Raw genomic sequence first — 23,328 nt, forward strand, 5'->3', positions numbered from 1 at the left:
GCAAAAATGACTAGAATTTCCTTAATTGAGAGCACAAGATAGGAAATAAAATGTCTCCAAAATACAGATGAGAAAACTAATTCTAAACAGGATGTACCTCTTAAAGAAGCCCAGTCAAAACAGAAATCTTGAGAGATTTATCCAAGTCACAAAAGTAATCCTTGAGGTGAAATTAGAGTCATAACTCTTCAGGTTTAGAATATATCATTTGTTACGGCACAAAGGCAAGTGTGCCGTGGTGTCAGTTCTTCTCTGAGCAACCAGAACAGCATTTTTCATGGCATCCCTGCATCAGCCCAGGCGAACATCCCAGAGTGTGCTTCTTGTCACAATAGTAATAGAAAAAAATATAAACTTATCAGTTTCTGTTAAATGTACATATGTTGCCCTAGTCAGCTCATTCAGTGTATCTCAAAACGATGTGGATCCCCTTAATAGAGCAGACTGTACAGACTGTACCTCCTTTAGGTCCATAATGCTAACGTGACAATAATATCCCAGCTCACTTCCATTTAGGGCTCCAAATCACAGGTTCAAGTATACACAAGTGCTGTGAAATCAATAATCGGGCTTAATTATTTTGTCTGAAATCTGTTTTATCTTCATTAAGTCAATTACACTCACTGAAAATGGAACTCTCCTAGGCTCTTCAATCTTTGTTTGTTTGTTTTGTGGTTTGTTTGTTTTTGTTTGTTTGTTTTACCACTAACGCCAAACTTGGAAGCAGAGCATTTTTCCCTGCAGCTATTTTTCAGCATATCAACAACTTCCGCCTTATCTGCATGCTCTTTAGGGTAGCCAAGCAGTGATATGGTGTTTTATCTTCACCAACGTAGAATAATGCTCCTGGATCTTGACTCTAGCAATACGGCCATTCGGGTAGAAGCTGGACATGATTTTGTAGCTTGAAACTGGGAGAATTTCAAGTGCCTATGTGTTTCCCATCTGCTTGTCTAGCAGTGGCATATGTAGGATTTGGTTCCTTGAAGGGGGTCTATATAGGGTTTGGAAAAAGTAGGTTTACAGTTGTGAGTACACGAAACACAGTTTTATTTCTGTACTATTACTAATTAATTATTGTATTATTTTCCATATGGACAACTGTTAACCTACTTTTGCCACCCCTATGTTTACTGAGCACTTACAAGGAGTCACACTCCATGTCCACACTTTAAATGAACTAAGTCATCTGTTCTCACCGCAACCCTGTGTGATGGTACTAAAAACAATCTGCCCATAGTTCTAATGGCCAGAAGTGGCATAGCCCGCACTTTAACCTAAGGTGATTGCACCCAGATTCCATGCTCTTGTCCTCTGCACCATTCAGCCTGCTAGATCCCATTCGGTCACTTACTGTTTCCCCCACTAGAGTTGAGCAGGCAGAGGAGATGCTATGAAAATCAGCAGATGGATTGAAATCCAATCATTACTTACGATTGCAAGAAATAAAAGAGTGAAGTAGCCAATAGATTTCTTAAAACTTCTGGAATGTTGCCAGGCCTCACTGGCAAGAACATCCAGGACTCGCCCTGTGTGGAGTCAAAGCTGTCTATAAATTTGGAGTCACGCTTTCTCAATATACATCTTAATCTGGACCATAGAATTTACAATTGCCAAGGACTTTAGAGAGCATTCAATACCCATGTTGCCAACCAGCTTTGGTAATGGGCTCAGTTCACTCTAATTGCATGAACTGTTTAGCCATCCCCCAGACTTACAATGTTTTAATCCAGATGTCTTTAGGATGAAGGCTCATAGCATTCAGTTTGCCACAGAGCTCACCACTTCCTATTGATCAGAGTTGGCCTGACTTGGTCACTCAGCTAGCCACCTGCCTTGCCTTTTAATGGTATTTGATGTTGAGGCCCTTGGTTAGTCTGACATTGACCAGCCTTTTCCAGAAATGGCTTTTCTTTTCACAGAAGTTTTAGGATCCTTGAAAGAGAAAGGAATGACAGCCACTCATGAGAAGAGAGGCTGGTGGGTCCATTAGGCTTCAGGGAAGGACTGAAGTGGCCCTTCGTAAGCCGTCTCATGAAGCAGCGGGGATATTCCTTCTTTCTAAAGCCTGGTTTTGGGCAGTAGCTCAGTCTACAGGGGAGAAAACTGGGGCCCAACCAGCATAAGTTACTTCCTCATGGTCATATGGGCCCAGTGTGCAGGCCCTTTACCTCCCAATCCAATATGTTCCCGTGATAAACTGCATCTGGAATAGTTCTACTGTAATATCATTGTTACGTGAAAAATCAGATTTAAATAGTTATCAACAATCGTCTGGTGATAATGTCAGGGTAAGTACCCAGCTTCTAAGCAATCAGCATTTTCATAGATTTATGTCAGCAGGGAGCCAGGTAATGGTTTGCTCTAAATGCATGGAGTGACTGTACCGTACAGGTGCTGTATAGCAGGGAACCCAGCATCTTCTCCATCCCAGTGCAGGTGAAACTGGCAATGTGCGCATGGTCCAGGGAAGTCGTCATTTGGGATTATTAAGACACACAGAGCCCTTTTTCATCAGTGTACCTCATTGCTCAGTATATTTGCCCTCACATTCAGCTATAATGTTTACTCTCTGATTCCAGTTGATAGTGACATACAGGTTGTGAAGAAAACAGGATTGGCTATTCTCTTGAACCCAGAGACCATTATACTTTCTCACATGAGATTCAATTAAGCCAAATCTTTGGCATTATTCCCCACTGATAAGATGATAGATTGTGTCTCCTTGTTTATTTCAGAAGACACAACCCTATCATTTCAGTGGGGTCCTCCCTCCTCTTGAGACCTGAGACATACTAGGGAGTCATAGAGAAAGGAGAGCTGTGAGACAGGACAGATGGCCCAGCGCCTGCTGTGAGCCACAGCCCCAAACAGCGGCATCTACACAGAGGAGTTATTTTATTTCTAATGCTTTACTTGGAAGGATAGTCTCATTCTGGCCTCTGTAAGTGTTGAGGTCTGAGCAATGGGTCTTGTACCCACCCTAACACACGCCAGACTCTCCTTTATCACGGTTCCCGCTGTGGGCACAGAGGAAGCAGACAGACAGCCTCTGCTCTGTCCTGCTCTCACTGTAGTAGTCAGGGAAATTGTTTTTCTTTCTCTCCTTCTACCTCTCTGGTCTAGTTCTGTTTATCTGTGTGCACGTGGACACCCGCATGTGGTTTTTGTTACAATTTCCTGTGATGATAGCTGTCTGGCATCAGTTCCTGTCTACAGCTTGACTGAAGGGAGCAAGAATATTTAAAAGAACAGCACTGACAATTCTTTTATGTCTGTGAGTTTTCAGTGCAGCTCAGTTCTGTTTATCAGGGACCGTAAGATCAGTGCCACATGCCTAAAGCTCCCACGTCCCCCTGGCCCTGTGCTGGTCTGGATGAGCCAAGTGATGAACAAACAGTTCTCAAGGTCGATAAATTGTGTTCCTGCTAATCATCTCGTACCACCTTAAGTAATAGTAATGGCCGTTGAATTTGGACACTTGTACAAAAACTCTCTATAGTGTATATTGATTTTTTCTTTCTTTATTTTTATTTTTCCTTTTTTTTGCCCACCTGAAGAACTCTTTCATGTTATTACCAGTTTCGCTGCTAGAAATTGCTGATGGTACTCCTTACAGGTCTAACTCTCTCCTTGCAAACCCACACTTGCGTGCTCCTGTTCCCATCGCTTCACTGGCTCGTGAGAATGAGTGTGTGTCCCACCTAACTGGTGCTATTAATATGTATTTACCTCACAGTCAAGTTTTATTAATTACTTAATTAGCAGTAGTAACAACAATTAGTGTTTGGGAGCAGGACGTGTTATATACATGCTAAGAACAAACATTAGCACTAATGAGACACAGACAGGGGTTGAATTCTAAATGAAAGAAACACATTTAGCCTTTTAATTCAAACAGTGCCCAGGCCCCCAGAATGGCCCCTGCCGAGGGGCGGGTGCGCTCACACACCTGTGCACCACACACACTCCTGCCCCTGCCTTGGATGCCATGCCCTCCTAGACCTTGTACCAAGTGCCTCATTCTGAACTTGACCTTCCCTTTCTCCACTCCACATTTGTAGGCAGCAATCAGTTGAAAGCATCCTGTGCATAAGCTTCACCCATTTTACTAAAAAGGGGAGGGGAGTGAGAGCCGTGCGGTGAGCGACACCCGGGCCTGTTCCTTTGTCCGCTGTAAATACAGTGAATCGTGTGGATATGGTGATGGCACCTCTGGCAAAGCCCCAGAAGCGGGGTCTCTCTGGCTTCACACTTAGGTTGTCACAGACTGTGGAACAGGCCCACTCATGTCTGTGACTCCTGCTTAGACCGCGGGGTCAGAGCTGTTGACCGGGGCCTCTGCTGCCTACAGAGCCTCCTGTAAAGCCTGTGGCGGCCCGCGTCAGAAAGCGTCAGTGGACAAACCAGAGGCGCTGAGAGGCTGCCTCCCTTTGCGCACCGTCACCAGGGAACAGAAGTCACAGTCTCCGTCCCCCTAATGTTCCCGCCGAAGTCCTGAAGCTGCCTCTCCAGGTGCCGTGCAGGGTGCAGAAGCGTCTCAGACAGTGCGCTGCTGCTTATTGGCGTCTCTTGCGCGCCTTCGGAGGACTGTTCCAGCTGATGGACGGTGACAGCTGATGGACGATGCCAGCTGATGGACGGTGACAGCTGATGGATGGTGACAGCTGATGGACGATGCCAGCTGATGGACGGTGACAGCTGATGGACGAGATAATCTAGGGAGTGAAATAGAAGATCGAGTGAGCGCAGCGCTCACTGCATCATGTCAGAGGGTCAGGGGCTCCCGGCCCGGGAGCAGAGCGGCCTTTGCAGGGCAGCAGGTGGGGCCAGCGGGGAGCCAGGGAGAGTTGAGCTGGATGCCAGGGAGCCGCACGGAGGAAGAGGGCATGCGGGGGAAATGGCCTTGGCGGGGGAAGAGCTTTGAGAACAACAAGCAGACCTTGTTCTTTGCGTGGTTAAGAGCAAAAGCCTTTTTTAAAAAAATCATGAAATACTGAAAGGTAAAGTTCAAAATGTAGAACGGAGTCAGCTTTTTGAAGAACCTTGAACTGGGGAGTTATTCTAGTCTCTCTTGAGCCCCATCAAAGAGGGTGTAGACATTTAAGAGTAGTTAGTGTCTTGATCGCAAGCCAGTCTGGGGGCAGGTCCTTGGTGGGACTCGGAGAGTCCCCAGTGCTGTGGGTCGGCTCCCTCACCAAAGCTGGGAGTGGCCGCTGTGGTGTCAGCTGTTCAAGAGAGCTGCCCCCAGCGATGGCGAGGTGGTCACTCTCCTCCCCAGCAGCAGGACCGAAATGCGTCAAAGCTTTCGAAGCTGCTCACTCCCGAGCTGCCTCGCCCGCACTAAACGCATCACCGGCTCTCTGGGCCACGGCGCCCAGAATTTCAGCTCGTTCCCACGAACGACGGGGCAAGGCGCCATCAGAAGCCAGTTTCTCTAGTTCATCACATCTCTACTCACTGCAAAAACATTACTGTCCTTGCGGTTTGTGCTTTATGATTGCTTTTACGGAGACAATGAAAAGGCCGACTACGCAGGTGGAAACTTAAATTGACTTTATATCGCGAAGGTTTACCATCTTCAAAAATAGCACGCTGGGTGAATGCATTTCTGGTTTCAAGGTGCTTTTATATAAAAAAAAAAATATTGGTCTTCCCTGCACACAGTCTTTCTATCAGACAATGGGCCGTGGAAGAAAACACTGTGTGTGATTTATTTCTGTGGGCTTCGAAGATCAAAAATAGTATTTTTTACTAACGTGCCTGAAATATCAGATAAAATATGGCTATAAGATGCGCAAGTATCTTTCAGTTTTAGACTTTTTGTCCTTTGGTGTGTTTGTTGTAGGATCTAAGGGAGGAATGTGTAAAGCTGAAGACCAGAGTGTGCGACTTGGAACAACAGAACCGAACGTTAAGTGTCCTGTTCCAGCAGCGGCTCCGACCGACTTCTGATATGCTCCTCCAGGTATGTGTTTTTGTGGAAAATGATCTTTGCTACTGAAATACTATTGACAAGAATTTACTTATGTTCAAATGCTATCACTGTCTCCACGGGCAAGGCATATTACATTGGAAACTTCATTCTTTCCCCTCTTAAGGGATGTCATTAAAATTTAACGTTTCTCAAATTTCTGACTTTTTAAAGCTACGTTTTGATAAAGAAATGCATCAACAAATAGTAAGTGGTAAAAGGGACAATCAGAAGGTGCCCCCTAGTAAACTAAGCAAAATTATAGAACGGCGTCAGGAAATAATTACTTGGGAGACCAGTATTAGTAATCTCATATTCCACAGTAAGCAAGGAAGAGTTTTATATAATGCCTGGGGTTTCCCTCTCTCTCTCTCTCTCTCTCATTCCTCCTCATAACACAATACTTCCTATATTCTGCCTCAATGTTTTACAGGTTCTCTTTGTCTAAGTGCTTCCATGAAGCCCTTTCTTTACTTGCTTTTATAGCATGAGAAGTCATAGAAAGTAAAACTGTTATCAGTGGGGTGCTCTCCCACCTGTTGCTGTTGGCAATGGGCTTCTTGCAATGCCATAAGAAAAATAATTTTCTGAGACTCACACACAAGGATGAGATATTATAGAAAGATTTATTTCCTTGGAATTAAACCCCTGAGTTTCCAAGGTCCCATTTCCCTTCATCCTACCAAGGAGAAAGTCCAGCTGTGGCTTCAGCAGAGCTAGGATTAAAGCCTTACCCAGAGTTTCCATTCCATGTCTGGGCACAGTGCAGTCCAACATCAGGCTAGCTTAGTTTGTGTTCCCAGCTGTAGTCCATCAGTCCATTGCATGTGAGGTCTACATGGTCCTGGGCCTTGCGTCTTCCAGGAACATAGGCAAATGGAGGAGAGGCACAAGAACCAAGAGCCAGGAGAGGGAGCTTCTTGGGATTATGCATCTGTGGGATTATGTATTCCCAAATTTTTGTGGGCTTTCTTTGGCTCCACTCCTTCTAGCGAGTTATTTCTATTCCCAGGTTTGACTGACAGGTACCTTCCCTACATCATCCCAACATCACTGAGCATGCATCTATCTCCCCTTTGTTGGACCCCTTCCCCCAGTGATCTACAGGGAATGAGTTGGTGCTTCCAGCTTCCTGGTGAAGCTGCCTAGATGGCCATGTTATGATGCCTGGCCTTCCCTTTTGCTCCTTTCCTATTATTAATAACTAGCTAATTAAAACTGTATCAAACCTATTAGCTGATTTTGACAAAGTTCTCAATAATATATTTGACTGCAGGAAAACACATGAATTAGCAAAGAGAGGTAGAGGACTGATCTTTCCTCTGTTCTATTTTTTAAAATCATATCAATATGCATATTTGCTCAAACAAGCTCTGTGAGCCTTGCTCAGAGCATGCTGAGGCTTGGCTTGCAAAGGGTATGTGAAGTTTCACAGGGGCAATATACAATTAATTTACAAAGAATAATCCCCAGCTGCCTGGCCTAATTGCCTGAAAGAAGGAGAAAAGATAGAGGTATCCTCTAAACTACACTAACACTGTAGCCACTAGCCACATGGCACTATTGAAATTGAAAGTTAAATTAAACTAAAATGAAGTTCCCTATGTCAAACTAGCCACATTTCAAGTGTTGAAAAGCCACATATGGTTGACAGCTACCATTTTAGACAGTGTATATATAGAGCATTTCCATTATCTTAGAAAGTTCACTTTTCCAGATGGTTGAGACGGTGTTGCTAATTTCCCCTCTGAACTTTCACACAAACATCTTTGCTGGACTTCTCAGGGAAATAATGAAAAATTGCAGCTCATCTCAAAGAAAGAAAGATGTTTAGTAAAGCTGAACATCAAATGTAATCCCCCCAAATTAAAATAAAACAGCTTTCTGAATTGTAAAAAGATCTCATCTCTTAAATTAATTTCCTTCCTGCTTTATCTGTTAAAGCATAATTCATAATTTACGGATCAAAAATTGTGTGGAAAAAAATCTTCTGTTTCCTAGTCCAGCACACAATAAATGTTGGTCATAGAGAATCTTGCATCTGTAGAAAGTGGTATTTCTTTCCCTCTCTCATAATCAATATTATAATTATTTTAATATTTGTTGCATGTTCATGACTTTTTCTGTTTTCCCTAATTTCACTTGAGGCTTTTCTGGACCATATTTTTCTCCCTGTTTCTGAATCACGATGGTTTGTTTCCACAGTCAAGACCTGTACCGTAGCTATTTAAGCTTTTTCGTTGGCCGTCACGAATTTGTTAAATCCCCATCCAAATGGCAGGGAATGGTGTGTATGCTCACAGTAGGACTCAGTGTTTATTCGATGAGCGTTTTCAGGCCACAGGCTTCCTGTTCCTCCCCGAGAAGTCCTCACTTTCGGGAGCCGTTCCCCTGTGAATGGCCTGGAAAATGATGGGCCGTTAAGTTCTGTGAAGGATAGAAAGCGGGATGCCTGCCCTCTAACACCTTATAGCTCACGGTCGTGGACAGCCTCGCTGGCTTGTCAGGTGGCCTGTTTGTTATTCACCTCATGATTTGTCATTCTCTGGGGACACAAATACACAGGGAGCACTGGCTAAGGGAGAAGCAGCCCGGGCTTGCTTTGCACCTGTGGGAGCTCTGTCATTACTAGTTGAGTGGAATAATGAATAAATGATGCAGATTCATTCTGCAGGCTGGGGAGTTATTTTGCATACCTCTAAGAGTTTTATGCCTCTGTACTTCTGAACCTTTCCTGTCTAATGGGGATGCTTTGCAACTGTGTGGCACGCCCGACCAGACCAGCTATCTGAGGGTGTGGCTGGTGGATGGGGCAAGTCCACCACTGTGCCTGGTCCTAAATACTGTAGACATTACAGCTCTGCCCATGGACTGGAGATTCAGTACAGTAGGTTTCTCAGTAGTTTTCTGAAAATCTTAGAAAACTTCATCAGTGTTATCTGCTGAACACAGGCTAATGGTCTCCACAATCTGAAGTAGCCATCTGCAGAGAATTGTAGAAAGAAGATTGTTGAACCAGCCCATTGTAACTTTAGTAGATAGGTTGTACAGAGTGGAAAAGAAAATAACTTATAAGAAACCGTCAATTTTTTGTCCCTCAGAAATAGAGAATAAAAGATTGCATGGATATTATTAGTCAACTCCAATAAGAGGAACAAAAGGGGGTCCTTTTATGGATCCATTGATGGATTCTGGGACACTTACAAAGGAAACCAACCAGGTCCATGATGGGAAAGGAAAAAAGCCTGACCTTAAAATTAAAATCTTAAGAATAGCAATAAACTTCTCTGTTGATTCCAATTTCCAGAGTGATTATCTCTGGGATGGTGTGTAGTGACAAATCAGATTAAGAAGGCCCTTTATATGAAAATTTACAATTTGAGCTAAATTCTAAAGAATTGAGAAGCCAGAATCGCAAATGAAATCTGAAAGTAATTATCTTGATGGAACTGGAGTGTCTAACTAAACTTATTTGAACCTACTGGGCAGATTAACCAATGCTTACCATTTCCTCTTGTAAATCATATATTAAGCAAGACTCTTAACTTACTGAACATTTGCAACTAGTAGAGAGCTCTATACTAAGTGTACTTCTCTTACCAGTTGAGTTGAATGCTTAGTATGAATGAATCATGTTTGTAACTCAGTATGTTTATGCCAGTAGTACATGTCATGGTAAGTATGTATTTTTTAACTACTATATAAATCAATGAAATATGGTGCAAAAAGAACTGTTTCTATAAAACAAAGTTGAGTGCTTCAAAAGTATCTAGCAACGCAAGTCACTAAAAAGAAGTATTTATGATCAAGTGAATAATAGGTGTCTAACTGTAAAGCAATTGTGGGAGACAGGGAATTGTGTTAAGTGGAGAGGTATTCTGCATGCATATTGCTACTCAGGTGCCTTTAAAGTCTTGTCCCACTGTTGAGGAAAACAAAAACTAGAAATCAGATACAATGTATAAAGCATGTGTTTGATGCAAAAAATAAACCAACAAAAATAAATATTGGAGGACTCTAATATGAGGATCCCTAGGCAAAGAAGCATACTATTTGGCCCTAGCAAACATGTTATTTAATGAATACATTGTGCTTATCACATGTCAGATACTACTCCATAATCTTTGCAGCATTCACCGATTTCATCTCCATTACTATCCTATGAGGGAGAAACTGTCTCTGTACCCATTTTATAAATGGGGACATGGGCACAGAGAGGTTCCGTCACAGCTGGTAATTGACAAAGAGGGAATTTGCATCCACAGTCAGGAGAGTTCCTCCCTTCACCTCCTCTCCTGCCCTCTGCAGGAAACACTAATGGATGGGAGGAACCCTTTCCTGATTCCACACTCTGACATTTAGGGCTATTGCGGTGCAGTCCTAATAAGGAGCTGCCATTTTTACGCATTTCTAAAAGGTTCTTGATTTGTGGTATCCGTGGGTGCGCCCCCCCCCCCCCACACACACACCCTGTGTGTTCTGCCTGTGTCTTGTTTTGGATGCCTGTGTTATCATTACCTTGATAGGACATCATTCTCGTATTTCCTGCCTCACACAGCTTTTTCTTTTCCTTTTTATCTGATATTTCAAAGAGTCCCAGTACCCATATCCTTAGGCCAAGATAAAAAGAAAACAATGTTATAATGTAGATTATTCACACCAACAGTTGAAAATCTGACAGCTGAGCACCAAAGTGTAAAAACTTGCTGTCACTTCTTGGAGCGATGACTTTCTGTTTGCTAGTGTTTTGTTTTGTTATTTTAGATGAGATGAGAGGATTTTAAAATTCTACTGGAGCTTCTGATTATTTTTTCCTACACTCAATCTATATTTTCAGGTATAAATCTATCCAAGAGTCTTATTTGGCAATATTACCAGACAGGGGACCCGGCCCTGAGCAGGTCTGCCTAGGGCCCACCGGTAGTGTGTGGGTTCTTCACTTTGTGCAGGAAAAATTTCACAGCACGAGTCCAGGTGACTATGAGGGAACATTTATTAAAGCTGGAGACAGTAAAGCAAGAGACAGCTTAGTATAGAAGCAACAGGAGAGCCTAGGCTGTGCTGTGTAGCTCTCTGGAAACTCAGAGAAAAGGAGGCCTTGGGATCAGGTTCAGGGATTGGCCTGGGATGAGCTGCGCCTGCCCATGGCTCCCCTGGTTGCATGTCTCCTGGGGTCCCTTAGAGTTTAGGAGATGCACACCTGTGGGGGATGAAGAGAGGAAAGGAAATGGTGGGGGCTGCTCCCCAGAGAGAGAGCACTTGCTGGGTCCTTTGCCTTGAAGCTTTATCTCTCACAGGCAGGCGGGAATCAGGAGAGGCCTCAGGGGAGGGCTTCAGGGGAATATTCAGCAGTTTTCTAGGCGTGCTCCTTCAGGGTCCTGGTCTCCACTTGATTGCTCAGTGTCAGCGCAGGGGGTCATTAGTCATTGCAGCTGATCCTGGTTTTGCTGCTTTTCTGGGCCTGGGGCTGAAACACAACTGAGGCCTAGATGGTATCTCTAGGGAGGTGCCCTGCCGTATCTGCTGTAAATTGCTCGGCCGGTTTGTTCAGTTATCTGTCTCAGTTTCCCTGTTCCCTTGTCCTGGCTAGCTGGCCTGTCTCAGCAGATCGCCATATTACACCCGCCCCCACCTGCCCTCAAGCATGAGTCCTGCTGCCACCCCTCAGGGCCCTTCCTAGGTCGCTGCCTCTCTCCTTCCCTTCCGCTGCTGGAGCCCCTGTGGCGCTGATGACCTGCGCCACACTATTAGGCAGCTGGTGGTCCGTGTGGAATCATGTCATCTTCATCGCTCATGGTGGAGGTCGTGCAGTGTGACCCCAGTCAGCAGGGATTTCATGTCACCTTTTCACTTCACCTCAGCAGTCGTCCCCTTGAGGGCAAGCACTGTGTGAATGTGGCATTCCCCCCTTCCGCAGGGCCAGCGCCGTTCGTAACGCATATTCAGTGTGCACCTGCTGATGGCTCTGTACTGCATATTCCATACGTTTTTTATTTAATTTCAGTTTAATGGTGTGTGTTGTGGGGATATTTTCTTTTCCTTATTTGTGTGTTTGACTTTTGTATGCAACAGGCTCATTGCTTTATGCCTTTTCTCCCGGTTTTATTGAGCTATAATGGGCACATAACATGGTGTCCCCCTTCTCTGTCCCAGTGTGATCCCCAGTATCAAGCCCCACAGTCTCCCTGTAGTCCCCATGGGGCAAGTCCCACATGGACCTCCCAGGGAGTGACCTACAGGCTGGAGAGGCTGGGTGTCTCCCTTGGGCTCTTTTTCCCGCTAGAGAAACCATAGGCCCCGTGGGCCCTCTCAGTGTGGCACTGTGCCGTCGGGAAGGGGGCAGCAGGGTCAGAGGTCAGAGTGTGCTTTCCCTGTTACCCTTTAACATAGTCCCTCTCCGTCCCTGTGATCTCATCCCTTGTTCTGGGATTTTCACAGCTGTGTCTTGTTTATGGATAGTTGCCAGTTGTGAGGGGGACTGAAATCAGAAACGACCTGTGTCACCATCTTAATGGCAACACCATTAAAGGGAATATTTCTTATTGCAGTAAGATTGTAATCTCTGTTTGAATGCCTTTTTTTGTCCGCTTATGTGTATTTTTTTTATCAATCCCCTATATCTAGGTAACCGATTCATATTTTGATTCCTTTTCTTTATTTCTGAAAAGCAGATCTTAGGCATTTGCACTCTTTGCTACCTTAGAACTTGCCATTTCGTAATGAACACAGCCACACAGAACTACCTGGAACTGAACAACCAATTAAACAGCCGACGCAAAGGCATCTTCTCTAGGCTATGTGGCTATTCAGATAAATTGGAAAACATCAACCACATTCAACATCTTTAAATGTATATATTTTGCTTTTAAAAAGACATATACCTCTGCCTTTGGGGTATTTTCAAAATATATAGTTGGGAGTGAGATGAAAAAAAACTCGTTAAGAGGGCACTGGAATACCTGGCAAGCAACAAGGGAAAGAAGAGCGGGTGAGCGAATGAGGGTCGCCTTAGGGAACGGCTCTGGGTTTGAGTTCTAGCTCTGGAAGCTCTTCCTTCTGATGGAGCAGCATCTCCCTTGAGCCACAGCTAAGAAGTCAAGAGAAGAGGCACCATAATCCACCCAAGTTCAGAGCAGCTCCCTGAATTCCCACCTTGCTAGGACATAAGTTTTCCTTAGGAGTGTCTGAAATGGATGAGCTTGACCCTGGAGCTGCTGTGTGCCAGCCATGGAGGTGGCCCAGCCATGCCCTGCAGACCTGGGGCCTAATTCAGAAGGACCCACAGGGCAGCAGGAGGAACAGGCCTATGATGCCTCAGTGTGCTGAGTGACACCCCGGCCTGGAGGGCGGGGTCCCCACGGGCAGTGCTCTGTCATCTTGCATGATCACAGCATCTGTCAGACATGGGAACACATGGAGAGCGTGCAGCAGGGATTCTCTCCCTGCAATAGGCTCTGGGAAGGACATTAATCTGTGTGAGGTTCAGAAAGTGGCCTCTGGGAGGGGGGGGCACATTTTGAAAGATCATAGGACCCTGCTGAGCAAGGCTGTCAGTGATGAGATGCGCTACTTGAGGTTGGTTTGGGATCAAGTGAAAGAAAATCTGGGGTTATGACACGTCACGATTTCCCCCTCTCCAAAATGCACCCGCGGCCCTCCATAGACTTGCTTCACCCTCAACAGCTTCAGTTTTCTTTTTTTCCTGACACAAATTCTTTACTCTAGCCAAGCAGAAGCCCCTTCACCCGGCAGAGCCCGGCCTAGGTTTCCCTCTCGCTGTTCCATGCTGTTCCCGCTCCTCTGTTCAGAATGGGCCTGGCTCCCAGCACCCCGCCCGGCCGCGCCTCACTCAGCACAGCTGGGGCGCGGAAGGTGTGTGCGCTGGCATTGTGTGGGCACATGTGGTCCCTCAGAGGTGTGGTCTGCAGGCACCCCTGAGAACAGGGGGATGTGCTCAGGAGATGCTGCAGGGCAGGGTGGGAAGGGGACACCCGGGTTGGGTGGGAGGTTGGGGAAGGGATGACAGAGGAGCTGACACCTCGGTGTGAGTCTGGCACAGTGATAGGAGTTTGGTAGGTGGGCGAGGCGGGTATCCAAGCAGGGCCGAAGGAACAGCCTGTGCAGATGTGGAGCGTGAGCGAGTCTCTCTCCTCCTTCCAGTCCTGTTTCTAAACCCAGATGCCTTCAAAGCTCTTCTGGAATGACCCCCCCACCCCCCCAGTCTCCTACACACACCTTGCTCACTGGGTCTCAGCCTGTATTGATGTGTCACTTTGTTAGTACGTAGCAGCTCAGCTCCTCTCCTTTCATACATGTTTCTTCTTCCTTCCCAAAGCAATTGAGGGGTGTTTTCTTCCTTTTTTTTTCTTTTGGCAAGACCCAGGCTCGCCAGCCCTGCATAGGGCATCGGGATTAAATGCCCTGTCATGTTGTGCTTGCCCTCGGCATTATTACCGAGGGCACGGGCGCTCTGTTTAAGGAAGTCAGGGGCCGAGGCCTACTCTTTACTTGCTCGCTTTGGCTTTTACACTCATAGGGACAAGGGCCTTGCTTACTGACCTTTGAATCTTCCAGCATATAAATTGAACACAAGCGAGCCTCAATAAATGTCGAGTGACTTAATGACGGAGCGGACCTGTGGGTGAAGGGGGGAGCCTGCCAGCAGAGGCTGCGAAAGGAAATGGCCCCACAGGGGGCGAGGAGAGAAGGGACGGAGAGTGGCCCTTAGGGCTCTGTGTAGGTAAGAAGAGGAAGGGAGACTTTGAAATGTTGCTCAGACAAGTCCAGACGACCGGAGGAACTCTCTCTCCTTTTAGGTGAACTCTGGTGTTGCTGTTTTATTTTTGCGTCAGTTTTTGTTTTATCTTTTCCTGTTGCCAGTGAGACCTCAGAGGCGGTTCCACCTTGGAGTTGCCTGTTCCCTGTGCTGTAGGAAATTGTGTTATGTAGACACCCTTTAGCTGAGGGACTGATATTTCCAGTTTCATGGCCCTGAGTTTTTCTCTCTCCCGTGCCAACCCCCTGCTCAAGTTTCTGAGTGGAAGACACCTGGCTGCCTGTTCTTTGTGTTCTCCTAACACTGGACAGATCCCAAATCCGTATCAGTTGCTTTGGGAAGGAAGGAGCAGCCTGTATGGAACAAGAACTGCAGCAGACTTACAAAGTGACACAGCAATACGGGCTGAGACCTGGAGAGCAAGGTGTGTGTAGGAGACTGAGGAAGGGGGCTTTTTATTCCAGGAGAACTTTCAAGAGCACACGGCTGGCTCTCCATAAACCACCCTGTCGCCTGAAACAGGGAAAACGCTCATCCCAAGGCCAGCATCGCCAACTGAGTGCCTTAAGGCGCTGAGCCGGGAGCAGCAATGAGCAAAGGAGTCTCCACTCTGCTGGCAGTCCAGCCAGTTGTGGCCACTGCAGGAATGCTGTGAGGTGTTGCCGTAGCCTTAGATATTTTAAGAAGCTGGAAATTCAGACTTTTGTGTGCAACCTCTCAATTGTTAAAGGTAGGCATCTGACTCAACACTGAGGAAGCCCAGTAAAATATCTGTGGGTCAAATCTGGCCGGCAACCTGCTTTTCTATCTTTGCTCTAGTAATGGAGGATTTGAATTTAAAATACGGTGCACACTCTCAGACCTCCCGGGCACCAGACTCCACAATCATATTCATGGTACAGCCAGAATATATTGCTGCATCCATTATTTTAACAAAAATTCATTGAGCGCCTACTGAGGACACAGGTTACCTGTAATAGGGAGACAGGTAACATGAATAAACAATTGTGCAGTAGGGGAGTAACAGAAACAGAAATATTTACCAGCAGAGCTTCTCGGAGGAAAGAGTGATTAACACTATCTGGGGTGTCGGAGAAGCTGTTTAGAGGTGGTAACAGCTTATCTGGACTTTGAAGGATGTATTGGAGTTTTTTAGGGTAACAAGTTTCTAAAGAGCCACTTGTGGATTCATTTCAGGACTAAGCTTAATACTGGGGTTTATATTTAGGTCAGCGCGGCTCCTGGCTTTAATCACAACTATAAAGTTATAAAAGTGTCTTAACCTGATTTGATCTTGTTTGGCCTTCCCAGTTCCTTCCAACATTATCAGATTAACTCTCTGAGCTCTGCAGGAAAGCGAAAACCTCGGAGGGGTGCTGTGCCGGTTGAATTCTCTGCCGCTGTGACCTTCAACAATTCCTTCTGGGTTGTTATCTGAGGAGGAATCTAGTTAAGCTGAATCAAGAAAACTGATGAAAAATGAGCAGCCTAAATCTGTCTGAGATTTTTTTTTTAAGGATTTTAACATTAAACGGAGGTTCAAAACCTGAACATGAATCAATATTATGTTGAAATAGATGAGCGATTGAAATGTAAATTCAGGGAATGCACCTTATAGCATGCAGCATTCAGGCTGAATATTTTTTCATATTTCAAACACATAGGAAAACCTGATAACCCTGGATTTAGTGAATTTCATGCAATAACTGTTTATCATCGTAACCTTAAAAGCTCCCCCAGTAAAAATTGTTACTAAGTATTACATTTTCATGCATTTTGGATAAATGTGAGGATTTGGAGGTGCAAGGGACAGAAAGTACCGAGGAAGGAATGGTGATGTTTACCTGGGAGTTTGATTATACAGATTGGAGTATTAATTTCTTGGCACTGGAAGTCGAGTGACATATCCATTACTATCAGTGGACTGGGTATCACATGGGAAATCTTACTCCTAGCAGGAAAAGATTAGTAACCCACACTCTGACATGAAAGACCAGTGTTTCCAGGAGTGGAAGGCAATCTGGCTTTGTTCTATGACCTCTCTACCCTGAGGGGCACTAGCCTGAGACCCGCCCTGACACACCTGGGAGCCGCCCCCTGGAGCCGGCTGTGATTCCCAACCCGCTGCCCCTCTCTAGGAGGCTTCGGAACAGCCTTCCACCTCTCAGGCTTCACAGGAGAAGAATATTGTTGAAGGCTTGGCTTCATGGGTGAGGGAATCCGAGGAAGGATGGGGTGTACACTAAGGAAGCACATGGAAGCATCCGGAATCTCATCAGAACCCACCCAGGCCAGGCTGAGGAGAGAACCTGAGGCAGGCCTAAGGCTCAGTGCAGCTTGGGATGGTCAGAGCCTGGGCACCGGTGGGACTGGCTTCAGTTGTGCCGGCCCTGCTGCTGCTGTTTAGGATGGTATGAGCCCCGGGCTCCCAGTGGCTCCCAGCCGGTCAGAGGGATGGCGGTGAGTCTTCCCCAGGGCAGCTCTCCTATCCTGATGTGTAGCTTGGGTACCTGGCTGCCCCAAAACAGTTGGGGCTGGCTTCAAAGGCAAAAAGATATCCCCCCACCCACCTACCACCACTGTCATATACACACACACATACATACATACACACACATGTGCACATGCACACACATACATGGGCCCAAGTCAAAATTTTCTTCAGACAAGTAAGGTGATGGGGCATCTTTGTGAGGTTGGGAAACCAGGGAAATGTCACTAAGTCTCCTCCTGCTCATAGGCCATCTTCATACAATCAAGTGTAGCAGCCTTTAAAGACTCTGTATCCTTCCCGGGGTCAGTTTCTATCAATCCCTGTCTGCCTTGTGTCTCAGAACCAAGAATTAAAATAATGCCTTTTCTTCTGTAAAATCTGGGAAGTCAGACCCTTCACCTGCACGGAGGCCCCCTGGAATGAGGGACATTGCCCCGTATGTCACAGACCCTGTTCTGAAGATGGGGTCATCGCCGATTCACTGGTGACCTGAGACAGGCCGCGCAGACGCATCGCCACTGCCTCCTGCCGTATTCTGTGGTTGGTAAGCCTCTCCCTTGTCCTGCTGCAAGGGCGGGAGAGTGAAGGACGGGAGGGAGCTCGCCTGTAAAGTAACGCGAAGCAGAAGGCGCGGCGGGGTGGGCCGGGGGTTCATTGGGGAGTCAGCGTGCAGTTGTCACCTTAGGTGTGCTGTGAGAAGCTGCAAAGTGTATTTCTAAGACTGTGTAGGGGAAGGCCAGTCATGACCAACACTAGAGCTTTCCAAATAGCTTTCTGTAGTTACATTAAAAATAAGGCTTTGAGGTCCTACCTCATTCTCAGAGAGACCTCAGCTCACTGGGTCCTTACTGTAGGCCCAGAGTATTACTGTGTTTTTTTTTTTTACAAATAAAGAAATGAAGCTTCTAAAGACCACTGCTGCTTCTTAGCCAGGGTTCTTCCCCTGGCCCCAAGACCAGTGGGTCCAGAGTACCCACTGCCTGCGTAGGGCGTCATCTTCAATTGTCATTTTTATTACTTTCTCCAGGGCTGGGTGAGGAAAGGATACTGCAGTAGCTTTCAGCACATCAGCCAATTAAAAGGCATTTAACGGTCTGTTTGGACTTGGCAATGTGCTACAGTTTGAACAAATCAAGTTAAATACACTTGGGTGGTGTCCTAATAACCTGAATCAGAGACAACACCATTGTGGAGATAACTGATATTTCCCCGAATGAGAACAGTGAATCTAATAACCTGGTAACATGATCAATCACTTTCTCTAGGACATGTTAATGCCAAGAAATATTAGAGTCCCCTATTTCCAGATCAGGTGGTCTTCCCGCCTTGTTACCTGATGCTCAGACCAATTTGCGCCTGGTGTGACTTCGCAGGTCAGCTCAGAGCCGACTAGGACCCGGGAGTGCTGACTCCCACACTGGGCCCTTCCCACCATGCTACGGGGTCAGAGATTTGAAATTTGCCTGAATTAAGGAGGGATGAGAAATGGTTTTTCATCCTCAAGGGCAGCTTTGGGAAATGGTTTAGGTGGAGTGGGCTGGCTGGACACATCCAACTTCAAGGAGGCATGTTGGAGAGAACCAGAGAGGTAGCAGGGAGAAGTCAGGCGTCGGGGAGCAGAGGCGACTAAGACCTGAGCTGCTGTGGATTCAAGTCCCTGCTCCACCGCAGTTTGGTTGGGTGACCTTGGGCAGGTTCCGGAAATTCCTAGGCCCTTAACGACCCATCTGGACAGATAAAGCAATGGAAACATGTCTCGAATACGGTGCACGTCGGCTCTGAGGGGAAGCTGGACAAATGCTGCAACTGTTCCTGTCTCCTCCTACGGCGCGGGGCCTGTGTCTGGCCGGCAGGGAACAGGGAAGCAGCAAAAGTGATCTGTTTGCTCAGCAAGAATATTCTTGACAAACCCATCTGAGGAAATGAGGTATTAGGCCCCAAATAGATTGTATTAAATCAATTCTCTTCGCTATTGACTTTTTTGTTGTTTTTGGACTTTCCCGAGGTTTGTATTTCTGGGGATTCTCCGGGGATATTTAGCTCTAAGTAGATCTTTATGGGCTTTTAGTTCAGTGACTCCATGAATGACTACGCAGGAATATGTGTGTGAGGTGCGCTGGCATTGGGCGCGGTGGGGCCTGGATTGAGCTCGCCCTCTAATCTGGTGGCCAACTTCGAAGCGGAGGGGACGTGGCTGGGTCACAGAATCCTGCGAGACACTGAGCAAGGAAGGCAGTGGGGTCTCTCCCCACATACAGAAACCCCAACATGTTCAGTGACCCTGTGAAGCCCACCTGTTAACTTTCTTAATTAAGAAATGAGCCCGGCCGGGCGTGGCTCAGCAGTTGAGCGTCGACCTAGGATCTAGGCGATCAGGGTTCGATTCCCGGTCAGGGCACATGCCCGAGTTGTGGGCTCAATCAATGACTCTCTCATCATTGATGTTTCTCTCTCTCTCTCTCCCTCTCTTTCCCTCTCTCTGAAATCAATAAAGATATATTTAAAAAAAAAAAAAGAGAAATGAATCCTAAATTAAGATTTAATCCATGATGGTTTTCTGCACCATCGCTTCCTTTTACCTTTAATTCATTCGCCTCTATGGGACACTTTCCATTTTACTTTTCTTTCCTTCAGACCCGTTTTGAAACCCTTACCAAGTATATAAGATTCCTGAATGTCCACCTTATAAATTAAAAGTACAGGTTTCCCTATAAGAGAAAGTTGTTTTCAGCTTTTCCTTTTCATGATGGCTCTTTCCTCCCAAGTACTAAATATTGAATCGGAGAGAAAAATGAAGGATCGTGTCATCGGAATCATATTGCATCATAGGTATCTTTCAAGGCAATTTTAATGTGAGGAAAATCAGAATTTCAAAGTGGAACCTGCTCTGCCTTTGTTAATATGAGATGCATACAGATATTTTCCAGGACGCCTCGCTCATTTTTCATTGTTACCTTTGACGTTGTTCAAGGCAGGCATCGAGATCCTTGAATTTGCGTAAAGATCTCAGAATAATACAACTGCAAAATACCATTAGCATTGATGCTGCTGCAGAACTCGCCGTAAAAACAAGGGACACTGAAAGGAAAGAGAGAACCTGAAAGCCAGTGCCTCCGATGCACAATGATCTTCTCCTTGCAACGCGATGTCTATTGCAAAAGGAAAAAATAGCTGCATTAATTCCGTATCAAAGCAGGACACGTGAGATGCTCATGCATGCCCTTTGAGCAGCTGGATAGATTAGCAGGATTGATGGCTCACTGAGCTTCCAGACTGTCTATTTTAGTAGCTAAATGGTGCTGCGATTCTCTGCCCGGACAGCCGAGACACAGGATCTGCCTAACATATTATTTATCTGGGACTCCTCAGGAGCAATTTCCTGATATATCTTAGTCCTTACCTTGATTAAGAGGGACCATTCAGCCTCTTCTGCCAATGGTTTTGACGGGTTTCTGGAGAATGTTTGCATTATCGATCAGGCACCTCCAGAAGATTCCCTCGTTCCCCTTCCCAGTCAATTCAGCGTAATCCCCAGCTCCCAGCCCCAGGCAACCTCTGATCTGCTTTCTGTCACTATGGATTAGTTGTGCCTTTTCAAGAGTTTAGTATAAATGGAATCATATAATGCAGGCTCTTTTGTGTCTGGCTTATTTCGCTTAGCATGTATTTGATATTCCTCCGTGTAGCTGCTTGTACGCGAAGTTTTTCCACAAGGACTTTGGGGCTGTTGATTAGTGATGAGGTGTCATGAGTACTCCCTCAAAGGCATCGCGGAAAATGTTCAGTTTACCGGCGTTTTTAGTAGATGCCTCTGTGTCTCAGTTCATAGTTTAAAATGTTCCCAAGACTTGTAGTTATAAAGTGTTGCCAAGTGGGAGGATAGGTGTGTATCTTTAACTGGACTGTAAGGAATTTAGTTAAATAAATAGAAAGTTAGAACAGAGCTTTGGAGTTCGATATACCTGGGTTTCTATTCAGTCTTTGCTACACACTATTGTCATGACTTTGGCCAAGCAATTTCATCTCTAAAGTTCTGATATCTAATCTGTGAAAAGAAAACAAAAACCAGTATTTACCTCTTGGTCGTTTGTATGTTTTAGAGTTAAGCCAGTTAGCATGTGTGAAGGGCATAGCACCATGTATTCAGTTACCAATAATAGCTACTTAATATCACTCCTCTATAGTTGTTCTGCCCCATTTTTTTACACTTCTTTGCTTCTCTCATGATACTTAAAGCACTTTTTTGGTTTAATAACCTTTCATCGGCTTTCACTCTCAAGCATTTTGATAATTCCTTCAGTCACTTCAGTATACAAGATGCACTTGTATACTGTTACAATATAAATATGGCCAACTTTCTCCTTTTTAAAAAGTATGTAATTGAAAACCAACAGTATTTGCCATGGCATGGAAAATTTTACATTTCACATACACTCGTAAAATACTATACAAATTCCGTGGAATATTAAAATGGATAAAAGCTGTGTGGAGAAGCCTATACAATTTGTAAAAGAGGTACAGTTAAGCCACTGCTTGCATGTTATGTTAGAAATCCTAATAACCATCATAGAAGCCAGGGCTACACTGTGCGACCTTAGACACGTCAGGTAAAGTCTTTAGGTCTCAGTGGGTAAAATGAGGGATTTGGCAAGGAACCAGGAGTCCTTTCTGTTACAGCTTGGTTTCTGTTGGTGGAGGGAAGGGTGGGGAGGAGATGGAAATCAATGGATGCTCAGTCAGCAAGAAATAATGTAAAGGCGAGTTTGACCCTTACACCAAGGTGTGAATCCCACTTCTGAAACTTTAAATTTATTATATCAATTTAAATGTTTATTACTGGAAAATAAGGTTTTGGGCTGCAGAAATAAAATTATGAAGAGTTTTGAAAATTCAAAATCTTTTAAGTTCACCAAGGTAGACCGACATTGGAATGACACAAGAAAGCCATTAAGTTTCTTACATCTCAGTAACAACCAACCAGAAAATGTGTCTGAGGAAAGATTCCATTCATAACATGCATAAAAAATTGGAACTACCTAGCAATAAGCCTAATAGGATATATGTGAGCTCTAAATGAATGAAACAGAAAACTTTAATAAGAGAAAAGGGGAAGAAATGAACAAGTGGAAATACGTTGTATATCCCTGAAAAGGAAAAAAGCCAATGTTATAAAAATGTTAATTCTCCTAAAGCCAATTTAAAATTTAATGCATTTTCAATCAAAATCCAACAGAATTTTTAGGGAACTTGTCAAGCTGATTATAAAATACACCTGAGCAGTTAAAGATGAGCCCAGATAGCCAAGATAGTTTTGAAATTAGAAGTCTGGGGTGGAAAAGTTATCCTATGATACTTCAGAATATACTGAAAAACTATAATAATTAAGTGGGTTTGAACCAAGAAGAGATAAATTGGTTGATGGAAGGGAAGTCCAAAAACAGGCCAGTTATTAAATGAGAATTTATTTTATGATAAAAGCAGTAATGAGGAGTAATGAACTATGCATAAAGGATTGGAGGGTATTTGGCAATTCATTTGAAAATAATAATAATAATTAGAGCCCTACCTCACCGTAAAGAAGTAAATTTTACATGGGTTAGTATTGTAAGTATACAAAAACTATATAAATACTGAAGAAAATACAAAAGACTATTTTTTAACCTAAGCATATTTGATGCCATATCAAACAAGGCATACAACCAAGAAATCATAAAGGAAAGGGTTGTTAAATTCAGTTACCTCAAAATTTAAAAACTTTTGTTGACCATATCCCATAAATATAGGCAAAGGCAAGTAACAGGCTGAGAGAAACACTTTAATGTATATAACAATTAAAGATTAAAATCTAAAGTATGTAAATAATTCCTACGAATTAGTTATGGATTTGTTATGAGTTAGAAAAAAACGGAGAGGAAGACAATGGAAATAGGCCATTGACAGGCGAGAAGCACAAATAGCTAAGAAACGTGTGAAGCAATGCTGACCTCACTAATCAGAAATTAAAACACAGGACACCTGTTTTCACCCAATGTACTGGCATAAGTTAAAACTGTGAGAATATTAAGTGCTGCCAAAGAGAGAGCT

General features: G+C 44.8%; 1 protein-coding gene across 7 annotated transcripts in view; it reads left to right on the forward strand.

Annotated features, from left to right (window-relative positions):
* NCKAP5 (NCK associated protein 5) overlaps positions 1–23,328 on the forward strand; it is an 883,253-nt gene that overhangs the window by 710,525 nt on the left and 149,400 nt on the right. For all 7 annotated transcript variants that reach the window (XM_087819892.1, XM_087819896.1, XM_087819894.1 and 4 more), the window contains one exon: positions 5,849–5,968. In XM_087819892.1, the coding sequence (XP_087676018.1) occupies positions 5,849–5,968 (120 nt within the window). The remainder of the gene's footprint in view (positions 1–5,848; positions 5,969–23,328) is intronic.

This window comes from Miniopterus natalensis, chromosome 8 (genome assembly GCF_054644295.1).
Source record: "Miniopterus natalensis isolate mMinNat1 chromosome 8, mMinNat1.hap1, whole genome shotgun sequence".
Lineage (NCBI taxonomy): Eukaryota > Metazoa > Chordata > Mammalia > Chiroptera > Miniopteridae > Miniopterus > Miniopterus natalensis.